This window comes from Podarcis muralis, chromosome 4 (assembly GCF_964188315.1).
Source record: "Podarcis muralis chromosome 4, rPodMur119.hap1.1, whole genome shotgun sequence".
NCBI classification, from domain to species: Eukaryota; Metazoa; Chordata; class Lepidosauria; order Squamata; family Lacertidae; genus Podarcis; species Podarcis muralis.
The window spans coordinates 35,671,770-35,687,946 of NC_135658.1; the positions used below are offsets into that span (position 1 = coordinate 35,671,770).

The following is a 16,177-nucleotide window of genomic DNA, read 5'->3' on the forward strand; positions in this document are numbered from 1 at the left end:
TTATTATCGTTGTAATGGAAAACAAAACACTTCTTTTAAAAAATGTGGTGAACCAGCATAACGATGATTAAAAGTGCTAGAAGAGGGATCCTTCCCAGTGTTTAATGCGTCTGCCAGCCACTGATGGAAACAACAAACACACATGGGCCAACTCACAGAAGGATTCATCTAATAATATAGTAAGGCTCAGATACTGCATAAGGAGAGAGGACCAGGACAATGCAAAGAATATTTGATGGTCCCAGGTACTCTATATTCCCCATATGGAAAAGGTGTTGCACATAGTATCCACTAGGTTGTCCCCTCCACAAATGTTCATGCAGTGGCAAAATTCTTGCTTCAAAATTTAAACTGCATGAACATAGTTTTATTTTAGTTGCTAAAATGAATAATGCACAACTGTGAAGCAGGAAGATCTTGCTAACCTTTAGAATGCTGCCCAGAACTTTAGCAAACCAATGAAAACGTGCCTTATTCAACAACCTTGAATAATATATATATGCAGTTTGTTTGTTTTAAACAAAATTTAGGAAAATGCATGCCTGTATAAAAGGGATAATGTATCAGTTTTCAGCATTTTAAAATTTGGTGTACCTTTGGCAATTTATATTTTATCAGTGAGGAACATTCATAACCCTCATTAGATAGAACATGTACATCATGTTTCAATTTATTAGCTTAATAAACTGAATATTTATTTATAAGGTATAGCGTTTGGAAGCTTGTAATGGTGGAGGCTTTTTTTGTTACCTTCGCTAAAGGGGCAATCTTGTACCCTTTTAATTATGGCATGTCAGGGATGGGGAGCCTGTGGCCCTCAAGACGTTCCTGGACTTCAAATCCCATCACCCATGGCCTTTGGCCTTGATGGTTGGGATTGATGGGAGTTGTAGGCCAACAATATCTGGAGGCCACCAAGTTGGAGAAGCCTGGTTTATGCCATAATATATTTGGAAACAGGGTGATAACAGATAACCAAGCTAAGGATTGAGAGTGAGAGCTGTGGTGGAGTTTCATCATCTGAATGGGATTGCTTGGGTTAATAGTGCTAATTTATTATTATTATTATTATTAACAATAAATGCAGGTAGGAATTGCAGACAAGTGGAAGTAGTCACGCCTTCTATGAAGACAGATTAATTCCCAGCTCAGACCATACCAATGCAAATGGGATGGCTAATCTCATTGCCATCCATCTTGCGGAAATAAATTCCATAGTTCGACTACGAGAGGTACATTCTTTGTCCTTAATTTCCCACTGTTCAGCTTTGTAGGAACACTCCCAAATGTTAGCACGGATCTAGAGCAGTGGTGGCCAAACTTGGCCATCCAGCTGTTTTGGGACTACAATTCCCATCATCCCTGACCACTGGTCCTGTTGGCTAGGGATGATGGGAGTTGTAGTCCAAAAACAGCTGGAGGGCCAAGTTTGGCCACCACTGATCTAGAGGCAGAAGCAGCCACGCTTAATTTTCATACGTCTCGGTCATATCTCTTGGTTTAAGAAAATTTTAACTGGAGCAACAGGGACACAGGTATCACCACCAACTTCATCGGACAGAGTTGCGTCCGCCTGGCCGCCTGGTCACGCACAGGGTATATGTGAAGAGAGACCACCCTAGCTGCCGAGGTCTTCCCCAGTGGCCCATCTCCCCAGCGGAATACGGCGACGATGAAGACGAAGCGGCGGCAAGCCGCCTCTCTCTGAGCGCCGGGTAAATCCTCCAAACCGTTCCCTTTCCATGCTCCCTCTGCAGCAGCCGCCGCCAGGTGCCCAATGGCGCGCCACGGCGGGCGAGGCTCCTTCGGGTTGCTTGGAGGCAACTCCTGAGCCCTCCCCTCCTGCCATGCAGTCAGGCGGCGAGTCACGAGAGAGCCGGGAGGGCTGTTGACAGAGGCCGGCGACCTACTTACTGGAAGTGCCGCTTGCAGAGGCGCAGCCGCGCCCCGCCCCGCCTCCTCCCCCCGCCTCGTCGCCGGGGCGTGGAGGCGCTATAAGAGCCCTCGCAACCGCCTCCGCCTGCCGAGCCCTTTCCCGTCCCCGTCAGCGCACCGGCTGAGCCCAAGCAGCCGCCTGCCTCTTCCTCGCCATCCGCGCGACACCAGCCCTCATGATTGTGGACAGCAGCCGCGACGAGCTGCCGGACGGCGGCGGCGTCGACGGTTCCATCAGCAGCCCTTTTAACCTGGCCTTTTTTTACGGAGCTTCTCCCCACTCCAGCGAGGGGAGCTGCTCGCCCACGCACTCCTCGCCGGGGTCCCCGGGGTCCGACTCGGGCCATAGTAGCGGAGGCGGCGGAGGCGGCGGCGACTTCGGCGCGAGGCGCTATTCCCGGCGCGGCGCGCGCTCAGCCGGGGAAGGTATACAGATTTCATACATCCGTCGCGCGCGCAGCCTCAAAAACAAAACCTCGGGGCGGAGGGATTTCTACGCCGCTTCTTCTACGAAGCGGTCTGAGGCGAGGGGGCCGTTCGGAGGGTGGTGTCGCCGGCCCGTCGCGTTTAGTGTTCCGCCGCTTTTCCTTTCTTTTTTTTTAATGTGGTATATAAAGTCTCCTTTGCGCCTTGGCAAGCCGCTCTGGGCGGTGAGAGCGCGCTCACGCTCCGCGGCACTTCGGTTGTTTGGATAGGTTTTGGGCAAGGAGAGGATAAGGGGGCTGCTGCTGTCAGTGAGAGACGACGGGGGGCGGGGGGTCGGTCCCGGCGGCACTTAAAATCCCAGAAGGGTCGTTCAGGTACCACCCACGGGACTCTGGCAACAGCATGCTCTTTTAAAGATTGACAAATATTTCTTGGAAAGGGTGAATCCGGATTAAATGACGGACGAGAGTTTGTATGTATGCGTATGCGTATGCATGCATATCGCACCAGGTCCCAATAAAACAAAGACTGTTACAAAAAAAATACAATTCCACCCTCAAAACTGTATAGATGTTGATGCCAATTGCGTTGCGTGGCCGCTTTGGAAAACTTGGAACAGTTGAGTTTCCAGCATTGCAGGGGGTTGGACTAGATGGCCCTCGGGTTCCAGGGTCATTCCAACTATACAGTTCTATGATTGTATGAGCTCGGATCCTGCAGTGCACGCCTGTCTGGAAACCCAGGATCATAGTCTCCTTCAGGGGGCTTTCTTCTGAGTTCTTTTCCCTGCCACCGTGTAGCTTTACTCTCAGCGTTGTTGAAAAGGATGGCTTCTTTGGTTAGGCACTAATTCGCCCTTCCGAACTGCATGGGTTCCTGTTTGTATGTTGCTGCAACATATGCCATAGCTGTCAACTTTCAGATTTGAAAATAAGGGATCAGCAGCCTCACCTGTCCCGGGGACAGTCTACGGGATATCTAACAATCCAGGATAGCAGCGGGAAATGGCACTGGAATAAGGGAATTTCCAAGAAAAAAAGGGAAGATTGACAGCTATGAACATATGCAGCCGCACAGCTCAAAGTGCCTCATGCCGATTTGCAAGTTAGTGCAGAGTTGTTTGTTATTGGTAGGCAAGGGGAGCGCTTTGCACGCGAGTGTGCACACAGACACACCCACAAAGAGAAAGCACATCAGTGGCTGAAAAGGTGAAATACACACAAGTATTTCAGTATGCCCAAGTATAACGTGGGAAGTGACCATTACTGTAAACCAGCCTAGCCTCCACCAAGTGCATTGAATGTGTTCTCGGCTCCATAATGAAAAAGGTCTGTGGATTTTTAGTACAGTATGGTAAACATATGTCCAAAGTCACCTTGAGTTTCCTATCTCAAGTTGCAATACACTTTGCACCTGCACATCCCCCAGTGCTGCTCTGTTGGTGAAAGGGTTTTATGAAGGTTGTGGAAGTTGCTTTGGGTGCTTATTGTGAGATCAGTCCCGCTCATTTTTGAGTGCATGGGCATCAAAATGCAACTCCCCCCCCCATTGGTCTAGATTCACCCTTTGCATGGAATATCCCAATAAATGAAAGAAACTTGTTGCCATCAACCCGTTTGCAATATCTGAGTGATGCAGTTGTAAAAGCCGCCTCAAAAAGCACTCTTTCCCTCTTTCCCCAAGTGCACAACACAGCAGGCTGCTGAAGTGCCAGCAGTTTGTATCCATTTCGTGAAGAAACTGAAAAATTGTAGTTAAGGCGCCTTATATCAGTTAGTTTGGAATTCACCAGCATTTCCAGGTATGAAATGTCCTTAAGCTTTTAGGTAGAATTAAGCAGTGTGTAAGCAGGATACTACAGTCACGCCAATTAATGTTGGGAGTTTATCCTATTGACCCTTTCCAGTGAGTTAGAATCTTCTGTCAATTATTTCTCGTGTGTGTTTGTGTTCAGGAAGTGCAAATTTGCAAAATTCTGGCTTGTATTGACTTTTCGTTATAGTTGTTTAAATCTCAATAATATTTGCCGTATTGCTGAGGGAGAAATCAAATAATTTGTTAAGCACATTAGTGTGATTTGCAAATAAAGTTCAATTAAAATTGCAGGTACTGGAAGATAAAATAGATTAGTGTGGTTCTCCCAATTTAACTGGAAAAGAAAATGGCTAAGTCTGGTAACTTTTCTGAAATGAAATGACTCATAATCGGGCTTTTGAATCTTACAACACTTCATGAAAGTTGAAAGTTTTGTATTGATTTGCTAACACAATTCATTATGTAGAAAGATTTCACTTTTATTTTTTGTACAACATGTTGTGTGGTGTGAACAAGGACAAAGCTATCTATACCAAATATAAATAGGCAGAGAGGCACAATTTATTTAAACAATGTAATATTTTTTATTTCCAAATAGTGCTTCTTATAGCTGAAATGGCTTTTGTTTTTTTATGCACCTGGTGCAGTTGAAATGGTACACCGTTAAGAACCTCAGTTGTCTTTATTTCATGGTGTTTTTAGTGCTGAAGTTGCTTCCACAAATTTTCTTTCTTTCAGGAATTATCTTAAAAGGTAGCAAAACAATATCGGTTGTGTGTATCTTCATAATATTAAAATAGTGTGATGATTTTATTTCTCTGGCCAGTTTGATCTTTTTCCATAAGAAAACGATTGTTGTACTATATTTTTTTTTATTTTACATTGGTTTGTATTTTCTACAAGTAATAATCTGAAGTAGCTCATTAATTGAAATATTTTGTTTTGTTTTTTATTGCTTTCACAATATTTTCTCAAGTAGACACCAGTTCTGTCTTGAAGGATACAATATAAGGCAATTTAATGAAGGGCAATTAATTGCTTTAACTAGGCATACCTGTAAAGAGGAAATCATTTGCCCATAAATTGGGTTGGGTTTTTTTTTCTAGACAGAAATTCCAGTTCTCCAGCAATTGGTTTTTCAGATTATTTAAATGTAGTGTAAACCTCAGTGCTTCTATATATAAACTTGGAAGGGTTTGTACTTTTTAAAATGAAGTCACAACTTCTCTCTTGGATAGTATTACAGTACATTGTTGTTTCCTCTTTTCACTTCTGTTTTTTCACCTTCAGAGTAGACTATGTTAAAAGGAATGATGACATAAGAGAATGAATGTAATATTTGCAGTTCATCTCTTTGGTTGCACATTTTCTTGGACAAGTGGATTCATTATGGAGGTGACAGGCACAAGTAATTCTGAAAATTCATTCACGTAAAGCCATGTTAATGCTAACATATCCTTTATATGGGACTGGTGTCTTCCCGCTTCTAACCTTCCTTTCAAATTGGGGGGGGGGGGGGAGAGAAGTTTCTTTTGTCAACAAAGTTGACAAAATATCCTTTGTACATACTTTTAAGGTTTTGTGTAATTAATTTAGGATTAGCTATGTTTCTTGGCTAAAATTATGTACAAATCCACCCTCTCTTAAAAAACTCAATATTCTGTTTAATTGTTATCAGTGTTTTTATTTTATTTCTCATTGTTTGTGTCTCAACAGTTGAGCAACGTATGGGGGGAGGAAAGCAACAAAGAGGACCTTTTCAAGGTGTTCGTGTGAAAAACTCGGTGAAAGAGCTGTTGCTGCACCTTAGAAACAGCAAGCAGATGTCCTCAGACCATGGTGCAGATGAATTAAAGGTGCGGAACATTACTTTTCTTTTAAAATAATTTTATTCAGAATCATAAATGGCACAGTCTCTCATCTTTTAAAATATCAGTAGCGTACAACTGTATACAGGGCATAATTAGCATATGGAATTCATTCCTGTTAGGTAGGGTAATTCACGGCAGCTAACTTGCCTGCCTTTGAAAAAAAGAAATTTGTTGCACCTCGATTTGTCAGTGAATATGAGATTTGATAGCTAATAATGGAATTTTCATAATTTCAAAGAAGTATGGCAGATGCTGGAATCATAAAACTAGCACTTTCTGCAGTGTATAGTCTGTTGGAGAGCAAGTGTTCTGCTTGGTAAAGCTTTGGTCTGATCTAAAATGGCAATTCTTATTTTCATAATCAGCGATTCTGTGTTCTGTTTTCCCTGAGAACTTTACCCCTTTTATATCATTTGTTTTAGTCCTTTAAAATTGTAAATCAGCCTTGGGAGAAAGTCAGCATATAAATGCTGCTTGTTGTTGTTGTTGTTGTTGTTGTTGTTGTTATGGCTTGTGCTGTTTTAGCTACATAAGGACTAGCAGTTGCACAGTAAATTCATTATTGATATATAAGAAAAAAGCTTTAGAAAACAGCAATATAAAAATTTCATTATTTAGGGTCCTCTTGATACAGCAGTTCTGTGTACCAGTTTAAGCATGTGTCTGCAGGTGCTACGGATTTTAGAATTCGCAAGTTCTACAAACTTATTCATACATTCCTTGAATTGTCTTGCAAATATATAACTGTATGATTAAGCTATAATGACAAAACAACATCATCTGGAAATATTTAAGATTCTGAAAATGCATATACTTTTGTGATATTACTGGCTCGTTCACAGAGGTAATGCTTTCCAAACAAAGTAAGAATCAGAGATCAGTTTGAATAACAATATTTTCAGAAATTGCCTGCACACATGCAAATTTTTCACATTTATGAGTAATATGTTGAAATGCTTGGAAGATTAACTGTAAAAGCTATTTTCCCGCCACATTTTCTTTTGTTAAAATTATCCTGTACCATACTGGAGTAGTAGATAACATAGCTGGTTGAAACTCCTAGTGAGTTTGCTTGGCTTTGTTTGGATGAAGCAGAATACATTGTAAAAGCTGTAACTAATAATGGAGTTTTAGGACAGTGCAGTCCTATGCATATCTACTCAGCTCATTGAGTTCCATGGGTCTTACTTCCAGGTAAAGTTGTAAAGGATTGCAGTCTGCATCTGATGGGCTTCTTCTGAAAACATTCCCGAAAATATCTAGAGTGTACTGATTTTTTCAGAACATTTTAATGTGATTTTAGAACTTAATTAATATAACATTAGAAAAAGTTAGCATGGTTCCTCTTGTCATTAGAGCTGCCTTAAGATTTGGAGAGAATGTTTTCACTATAGTATAAATAATTCCATTTTTTAATTTTAAAAAACAGGTACAAGGAGGATTACCAAATTATGACCCATACACAGGTACTGTGTTTTACTTATATCCTTTAAGTACTTTAGATGTGTTAGTATTTAGAAAAGCATACTTGAAAAGCAGGGTACAAACTGAAACTTAGCATTTTCCCCCCTTTATTTCATTAGAGTTGAAGAACATATTAACTAATGGTCGAAAAAGAAAAGCTCAGGACTCCTTTTCAGATGTATCCTGTTATAAAAGAACAGCTCCTTTCCAACCTCACCTCCTGGTATGTATTTTTATAGTCATTGCTCACATTGAGACACATTTCTCACCTGCGCAGGATCATTCAAAATCTGCATGCTCTTATTTTACAGACACCTCCACAGACACCAACATCGATGGATAGCAACATGGAGGACGCCCATATGAATGATCCCAAACAAGACAGCAGTTGTGATATGCTGCAGAACATTATGAATATTAAGAATGAATCCTGCCCAGTTTCTTTGAACACAGTGCAAGTGAGCTGGCTTCACACCATGACTGATCCTAACTCTCCAGGGGAACAGTATCAAGAGATGGTTGGAGCACAAGCTTTGTCACCTCCTCAAAGGTACCAAGCATTTCAAGCAAGCAGCCCCTCACAGATGATGGAGCTACCCCAGAATTATCAGTTTTCTTCCACACAGACCCAGAACTTGTCTCAGCATTACAATCCAATTATGGATTGCAGGCCACACTCCACTAGCAGCCAGTCCTCTGACTATCAGCATGTTTTTGAAAGCCAAGAACTGCAGTACTGCCCTACTCAAAGCTTTGCTTCTCTCTTAAGTGATTCAGAAGGGTCGGACATCTCTGCCCCCCTCCCTCAAGCACTTCCTCAGCAAACTGATGTCAGCAGCCACCCTCAGAATTTCAGTCAGCTACCCAGTAATTTCTGTGGCGCTCTTGAAGAACATGGCTTACCATTGGCTACTTCAAATATGTCTGTGCAACATCAGGGTATCGCCAGGAACACAGCACAGCTGGGCAAATCCTTCTTCCAGTGGCAAGTGGAACAGGAAGAAAGCAAACTGGCCAACATCTCTCAAGATCAAATTCTTGCCAAAGATGCTGATGGTGACACGTGAGTATTGTTCATATTGTTAACCAGTACTAAAATGGAGATAATATGCTTGCAATAAGACACCTCTCTCGTTAATTGTCAATTATTGTATTGTGCATTAAAAATAATATGTCACACAGACTTCTATGGCTGCCCTTCAAAATGGGATTAAATTGAGGTGTGCATTCAACAGTGTAATGATTTGTGGTATCCCTTGCAGTCTACAAGTTCCATAAGTTGTTTGGGGTTTGGGATATTTTTAAGGGAAGGGATTTTCATAACACCTTAAACACATGTGCTTTTTCAGTATTAAAAAGGAAACAAACACAGTATTTATTCCCCACAGGTTTCTCCACATTGCAGTTGCCCAGGGGCGCCGAGCAGTTTCCTATGTGTTGGCAAGAAAGATGGTAGCCCTACACATGCTGGATATTAAAGAACACAATGGCCAGGTGAGGCTCTCAGCGTAACTGGCTCCCACTGCACGACTCCAAGACTTAATGCAAAACACCTTTGAATGCCTGTTAATATTAACGTCGAAGGTTAACATGGCGGCTAATTTATAACGGTGGCCTTAGAAGTACAGTGGGCAAGCTGCACTCTGAAATGGTTGTAGCTTATTGGGAATATTTCATTCTACTTTGGTGATTGCTATTTTCTGGTAGGATTTTGGCAAACATCTTGTTTTTCATTCTTATAGAGTGCCCTGCAGGTGGCTGTGGCTGCAAACCAGCACCTCATTGTACAGGACTTGGTTAGCCTTGGGGCGCAAGTGAATACAACAGATTGCTGGGGTAGGACGCCTTTGCATGTGTGCGCTGAAAAGGGGCATGCACAAGTCCTTCAGGTAAGCGGCCAGAGCTGAATCTTCCAACTATCTCCCTTTCTCCTGACATGTAGCATGTACAGTAAAGATCCAAAAAAAATATGCCTTTCCTTTGGTGCCTCTAGTACTTGGGGGTTATACTAATACTAATGCTTTGGAATCTTGTAAATGACTGCTAAGGAGCTAGTATTCCATTACATGTTATGACCTGTGGAACATGCCACTCCCCAACTCACACGGCAGCTAAGTTCTCACCACATCCTGTTCTCCCCACAATAGGAGGAGTGTAGCTGAACGCAGAAGGGTAGTTTTTACCCCTAGAAGTGACTGTGTGTGGTAATACTATGTGGATTCTGTAGCACAGTTCTGTCCACACCCCAAAAGTAAGGAAATTGAGCAAAGAAAGAGCATTCAAGAAATTTAATTGGAGGTAGCTGTTTCTGCAGAATGCTAAGAAAGATTTAGGCTTCACTATAACTAATACCGTTTACAAAAAGACTGAATATTTTTTAAAAATCTGTGAGCCTTAGTTCTAATATTCTGCATGACTGTGGAACGCCATCTCAGTAGATTTAGTGAGTGAATAATATTGGTTAAAATAATCTAAATAATCTAGAATAATATGTGGAGGTTTCAGTTACCATTGTGCGTAGTTGTACAGGATTAACGTATGCTCTCATTTCGCACCTACAGGCAATTGAGAAAGGAGCCATTGTGAGCAACCAATACGTAGACTGGGAGGCAACAAATTATGATGGTGAGTAGCCAAGAGTCCCTTTTCTGTGTTGTGTTAGGCAAAGAACCTAATAAAAACATGCTGAATTTGTTGTTGCTGCTGCTGCTTCGGCCCTTGGATTTCATATGGAATATGTTACAGGAATATTTTATTATTGACATCCACTTCAAAATAGAAAAATGCAAAGCAACATTTGGAGCAGGGGAAGGCAATCAGGGCCTCTACTAAATACTTTTAAGCTGGTGAAATACTCATTCATATTTCATCCTACACTTGATGCTCTCCAGTTCATCGATATACAAATCAGAGCCTGCTCCACTGCGTTGAGAATGCAAGGCAGCTGGACATGATGGTAGCAGGATGACTGCCCCATGTAACTTAAGTCAAAAATTTGGTGTGCCACTGCCAGGAGAGGAATAAAAAATCATAACTACCCATTGAAACCTGTGGATATCTTTTATTCTTTTCTTATTTGGGACAGCGGTATCTTCTAAACCTGAACTATATTTTTGTTAAGGGTATCTAAACATGGAAAGGCTTTTCAAAAATATGTATACTTAATTTTACATCTTCCAGTTGCCAAGCAACTTTACCTTAGTTCTTTCTCTAAAGTGATGTAGGAAACAGGTTAAAAATCCTTTAAGGGTTTGCATTGAAAACAAACAAACAGCAGTTGAAACCTGGCTTACTGGTATTTGGGTTGACTAAAGTTTCTGAGTCAGTCATTGGAGAAGGGAGTCATTCAAAACAGTGTTGTTGTTGTTTTTAAAAATTGCTCACTTGTTGTGTTTCATTATTAGGTTTGACAGCATTGCACTGTGCAGTGGTGGCCCATAATGCGGTGGTACATGACATAGAGAGCCAGCAGTCACCTCACACTCCTGAGGTCCAGGAATTAAGGTTGAAAGGCAAGAGGTTGGCAGACACCATCAAATTTCTCATTGAGATGCGGGCCTCTGTTGAAGCCAGAGTAAGTACGGCAAGAAAATCATGATAACAAGCCCAGATTTGTGTCAGTGAGTTGAGTCACATACTATTTTTTAGCATCTGTTTCAGTGTCACATTTAACAGTTGATCTGCACCAGCTTCAGACAGTCTTCCTCAGCCTCCAGATGTTTTGGACTATTATCAGCCCTTGCCAGTAGACATGTCTGTAGGATGGGGGTATACATTCCACTAAATTTAATGGAACTAACATTGAACTGAAGCAGCAATTCTAAGCATACTTGGAAGTAAACCACATTGAAATCACTGGGGCTTATTTCTGAGTAAACATGCTTGAATTGTTTTGCGTCTCATTAATTTAATTGGGATTTCATCATGGGTGACTCTTGCTGGGTTGTGCAAACACTGATAAATCCAGCAGTAGACTGAAAGCTAGGTTCTCTTGGGAGTCGAAGCTTGAATTACTTGGTCTTAATTATTCTAGAGTCATTGTGTCCCAATAGATACCACTGTTAGACTCGGACAAGAGGAAATAAAGGTTCCAAACTTCAAAGACCACCCCAGCCTTGAATCGTTAGGTGCCCCTGTTATCCCCTAGATTCATCTCCTGTCTGTAAAATGGAAATATTAGTGGCGACCTCCGAAGTTGTAGGGACAAATAAAAGAAACTATGTAGGGCAGTTTATGTTTTCATGCAATTTATTATTATTTTTGGCATTTTGTAAGTGGTTCAGTGCTTATTGTGCAAAATTAACTGGGCTTCTCCCCATCCCCTTGGACAGGATCGTAAAAGTGGTCGTTCTGCCCTTCACTTAGCAGCGGAAGAAGCAAATGTGGAACTCCTTCGTTTGTTTTTAGAGTTGCCTACTTGCCTTTCCTTTATCAATGCCAAGGTATGTTACTGTTGAGCCAGCAGTAGAGCATAAAGCACTATGTCTAATTCAGCATGTAGCTGCTTGAAGGAACAAAGCATCCTGCGTATACATTTTAAAAAAAGAATAATGGTGTTTCTTTCATACCTCATCCAGGCGTATAATGGTAATACCGCACTCCATGTAGCTGCCAGCTTGCAGCATCGGGTGAGTCAGCTGGATGCAGTTCGCTTGCTGATGCGGAAGGGAGCTGATCCCAGTGCCAGGAACTTGGAAAATGAGCAGCCGGTTCACCTAGTACCTGATGGCCCTGTAGGAGTTGAGGTAAGAGATCCAACTAGCTGGAGCTCTTTTGAAGTGTAGTGGGTGGTAATCAGGATGGACAGCTCTGTCAGTTTTGGCATCTTTCAGTTTCTCTTTTTCCTCCCAGTCTTAAGTTCAGTTGTCACATTTCCATATCTGTTTGCCTTACAAAAATAAAAATCTGCATCAAAACTCATCACCATTTTAGTGCAAATTTCTCCTAATATGAACATTTGTGCAATGAACTTTTCCTGGTATAATATATATTTATATATTTTTTTCGCCAATGCATGCATTTTATGAATTTCAAAGGATAACCGTGTTTCAATTTGCACACTGCAAATTAGGTAGGTTCATATTAAAATCTGAAACTTTCTAATTATTGAGTTCTGTTGCTTATTTCCCTAAACGCCAAATATGCAACTTTTGAAAGTGAACATTTTTTTCTTTCAAGTTACAGAGCATGGGTAATTTTAGCAGACTGCTAAAAAGATGTTGAGCAACTAAAAATTAAAATATGTGTGGTATCAACATAATTATTCACATAGAATCATAGAATCGCGTAGTTGGAAGGGAGTATGAGGGTCATCTAGTCCAACCCCCTGTAGTGCAGGAATCTTTTGTCCAGTGTGGGGCTCAAACCCGTGACCTTTAGATTAAGAGTCTCATGCTCTACTGACTGAGCTATTCCAGTCTGTAAAGCTACGGATGTAAACATCAGTCTTTTGAGCTTGGGTTGATTATTTACCTTAATAATCCTTTACCTGAATAATCCTTGATGCCCTGTACGTTTCTTAGAAACTGCGTCATGGGCAGGTCAGTAAACAGCTAAACTATCGCAATCCTGTTGACTTGACTGACTGTACAGCTGTGGTGATGAAATCTGGCTTTTATACTATCAGAATTTATCTGGAAACCTAGTTGGATAGATAGCTTTGTTAATTTCAGTTGATGTGTAACTGTCAGCCTGGTACAGTGGTGAATACGCTTCAGCTTAAATATTTTCGGGTTGCGCTCCGCGGCGACCTGGAAGTAATAGAGCGCGTTACTTCTGGGTTTCACCGCTCGCGCATGCGCAGACGCTAAAAATGATGTCATGCGCGGAAGCGGCGAAACGCGACCCACACAGACGCGTCTTATGTTTGCTTCAGGATGTGAACGGGGCTCTGGAATGGATCCCGTTCGCATCCAGAGGTACCACTGTACTAGGCAGGTTTCCTTGGAAGTTAAGTCTCCTCACGTTCAATGAGAGTTAGGTGTTAGTAGATGCATTTGGAACTGTAATGTATTTTTTCATAACGTCAGAATTGGTGAACGTTGATAACCCATTGCTTCTCTTTCGTTCTTCAGATAAGACGGGTCTTGAAAGGAAAAACGACTCAGCAGAGATCACCAGTCTATTAAGCTCCATGAGTGAACGATGACCTATGCTCGCTGTCAGTTAGGCAGCCGATGTTACTGTAAATAGACCATTTGTCCAGTGGAGGCAAATGTTAGTTGTTTCTATGAAACAAAAATATCTTGTTTACTATTATATAGTGGGTTAATGGCAACACTTCTGAACCAGATGGGAATGTTTCATACCCAGGTAGTTTGGATCAGTCTGAGCTGGTCCATTTAACTGACTTTACAACAGTAGTGTAACAAATATCAGGCAAGAATAATTGTTACTTTTCAAAAAGAAACTTAAACACTCTAGAGCTGTTGTTCATTACATGAAACATAAGCTTTTTAAGAATACTAACATAACATTTTGCAAGTAAACATTTATATCATACGTGTTTTATTTTATGCAGTACTATGTATAGGATGCTTTGTGATTTTCGAATTGTAATAGTTTGTTGCAGTTTGATACAGGAAAAAACAATTTTTTATCTTTTAAATTTGAGAATTCTGTGTAGAATTCAGTAAAGTTTTTATAAGCATTTAATGGCTTTTATAGGTATGTTTTTGTTGAGGCAGTTAATACCTGTGTAGTCACCTTGCAGACTAATTTATGAAGGGAACATTTATCATCTCCAGTTTTCCAGCAACAGTTTATGAAAACTAAAAAAAGAAAAGAAAACATTTTGGACTGCCCCCCCCATTTTAAGTTATTCTCTTTACATTTAATTGGAATAACATTTGATTTTCACACCATTATATATTTTCCACTTCTTATTTCAGAGTTATTTCAGAGTTTCTAACTTAATAAGAAGCATTTATAGAGAGGTTAAAGTTGGTTCTTCATCTGTGCATTTCAGATAAGGGATTAAGCGTGTTCTTGAGTATATTAGTAATTGGGTTGGCAAATGACACCAAATTAGTTTGAATAAAGAGCTCCAAACAGGCAAGAAAATGACAAATGAGATTCAGTGTAATTGTCAAGTGATTTACACTTGGGCAAAAAAAGATCCCATTTCACATATACCCTGATGGGATCTAAACTAGCTCACCTCAGAGTAAATTGTAAAGGAAGTCTTGGCATTGTGATGGATAGCTCAATAAAAATGTCCCATCAGCCTTTGCAGACACCATGTCCAGTGGTCAGGGATGATGGGAGGTGGAAACCTCATCTTCAGAATGTCAGTTGCCTGGAAAGAAACAGGGTGTGGGTATCATTGCTTCATGCCCTGCATATGACATTCCCAGAGGCATATGTCTGACGATGGTTAGAAATAGGGTGCTGGACTACATGAACCCTTGGGAAGATCCATCAGGGTTTGTCTTAAGTTCATATGCTGAATTTGTCTCTCTGTTTTTGAATTGAGAAAAGTATTTCTCAGGGCTTTGCAGAAATTTAATTCTATTGTATTGTTTTTACCTCATAGGTATCGTAGGCAGTCAAGTATTAATGTTTTAAGAATGGTAGTAACTATTTTTGTTGTTGTTGACAATTTTCAAATTAGTATTTCAGATAATGTAGATAAAACATATTAAATACATTTATATAGTTATTTGCTTATACAATTATGCAGCATGCTTTTAAGTCTACTCCCTCTGTACATTTACTGTTTCCTGAGTGACTATTCTGCATTGCATATCTTTTCCATAGTTATTCTGATCATATTGTTTGACCAAGTATGTCTTGTAGACAAATAATTGGAGCAATGTTATCTCCAAAGCAGAGCTTATTCTTGTAATATCTGATACACATTTTGGAATAAAGTTGTTTAATCAATAGCATTGGCGTCTCATGATTTGGCTGACTGTTTTGCTGATATCCAGGCCTTCTTAAAGGTACAAGTTCAATAATCTGGGCTTTTTGACATAACATTGAACAAATAACTTTTCCTTTTCCAAGTGATAACAAAGGTTGTCTATAATCTGGTAGATGAACAGAACATTTAGGAATTGGTACAGAACAGGACCTTGAGAGTCTCAGTGTTCCCCCACCTTCCCCTTCTTAAATTCCAAAATTGTAGTCCTTGAGGATGTCTCTTGAAAATATGTAGTCAATGCTTCACAAAATCTTAAAAACCCATGGTTGCCAAGCATGATTCCTGCCGGCTAGTCGGCAGAGTTATTGTATATATGCAGACATTTGTCTCTTTGCATGATTAACAGGATGAATTCTGCAAAAGCGGTAAGTACATATACAGTTGTTCAGTTTGATGAACATATTTCAATCATATCAATTTACAACAGCTTTGCACTGTTTCAATAACTAGAGAAGCTCCTTTAGTGCCATTTAACTGGCAGTGCGACAACTGTTTTATACTATTGCACAGGTCCATTGTTTTGATCTCAGGCTGGAGACTTCGGTCCCTCTTCCACCAAAGAGGCACCTTCCTACCATTTGGCTATTCTTACCATGCAGCATTTTTCTCATCATACACAGGAAGTTATCGTTAAGCATTGTCAGATCCCTGAAAAAATATTTACCACACCAATACCGGAATATGTATCCAGCTGACCTTTCTGGGAAAACCTTCCCATGAAGAAAATGCTACAATGACCCTT

General features: G+C 40.7%; 1 protein-coding gene across 2 annotated transcripts in view; it reads left to right on the forward strand.

Moving 5' to 3' along the window:
- NFKBIZ (NFKB inhibitor zeta) overlaps window positions 1-15,400 on the forward strand; it is a 34,771-nt gene extending 19,371 nt beyond the window's left edge. The window contains exons 1-12 of one of the 2 annotated variants that reach the window (XM_028726690.2): window positions 2,016-2,361; window positions 5,893-6,032; window positions 7,477-7,513; window positions 7,631-7,734; window positions 7,823-8,574; window positions 8,900-9,005; window positions 9,254-9,400; window positions 10,073-10,136; window positions 10,916-11,085; window positions 11,843-11,953; window positions 12,089-12,256; window positions 13,586-15,400. In XM_028726690.2, coding sequence (XP_028582523.2) covers window positions 2,112-2,361; window positions 5,893-6,032; window positions 7,477-7,513; window positions 7,631-7,734; window positions 7,823-8,574; window positions 8,900-9,005; window positions 9,254-9,400; window positions 10,073-10,136; window positions 10,916-11,085; window positions 11,843-11,953; window positions 12,089-12,256; window positions 13,586-13,639 — 2,103 coding nt within the window. In that variant the 5' untranslated portion in view covers window positions 2,016-2,111 and the 3' untranslated portion in view covers window positions 13,640-15,400. Of the gene's footprint in view, window positions 1-2,015; window positions 2,362-5,892; window positions 6,033-7,476; window positions 7,514-7,630; window positions 7,735-7,822; window positions 8,575-8,899; window positions 9,006-9,253; window positions 9,401-10,072; window positions 10,137-10,915; window positions 11,086-11,842; window positions 11,954-12,088; window positions 12,257-13,585 lie in introns of those variants that run through there. The other variant, XM_028726691.2, reaches the window with a different exon arrangement.
- Window positions 15,401-16,177: the final 777 nt, after the last annotated feature.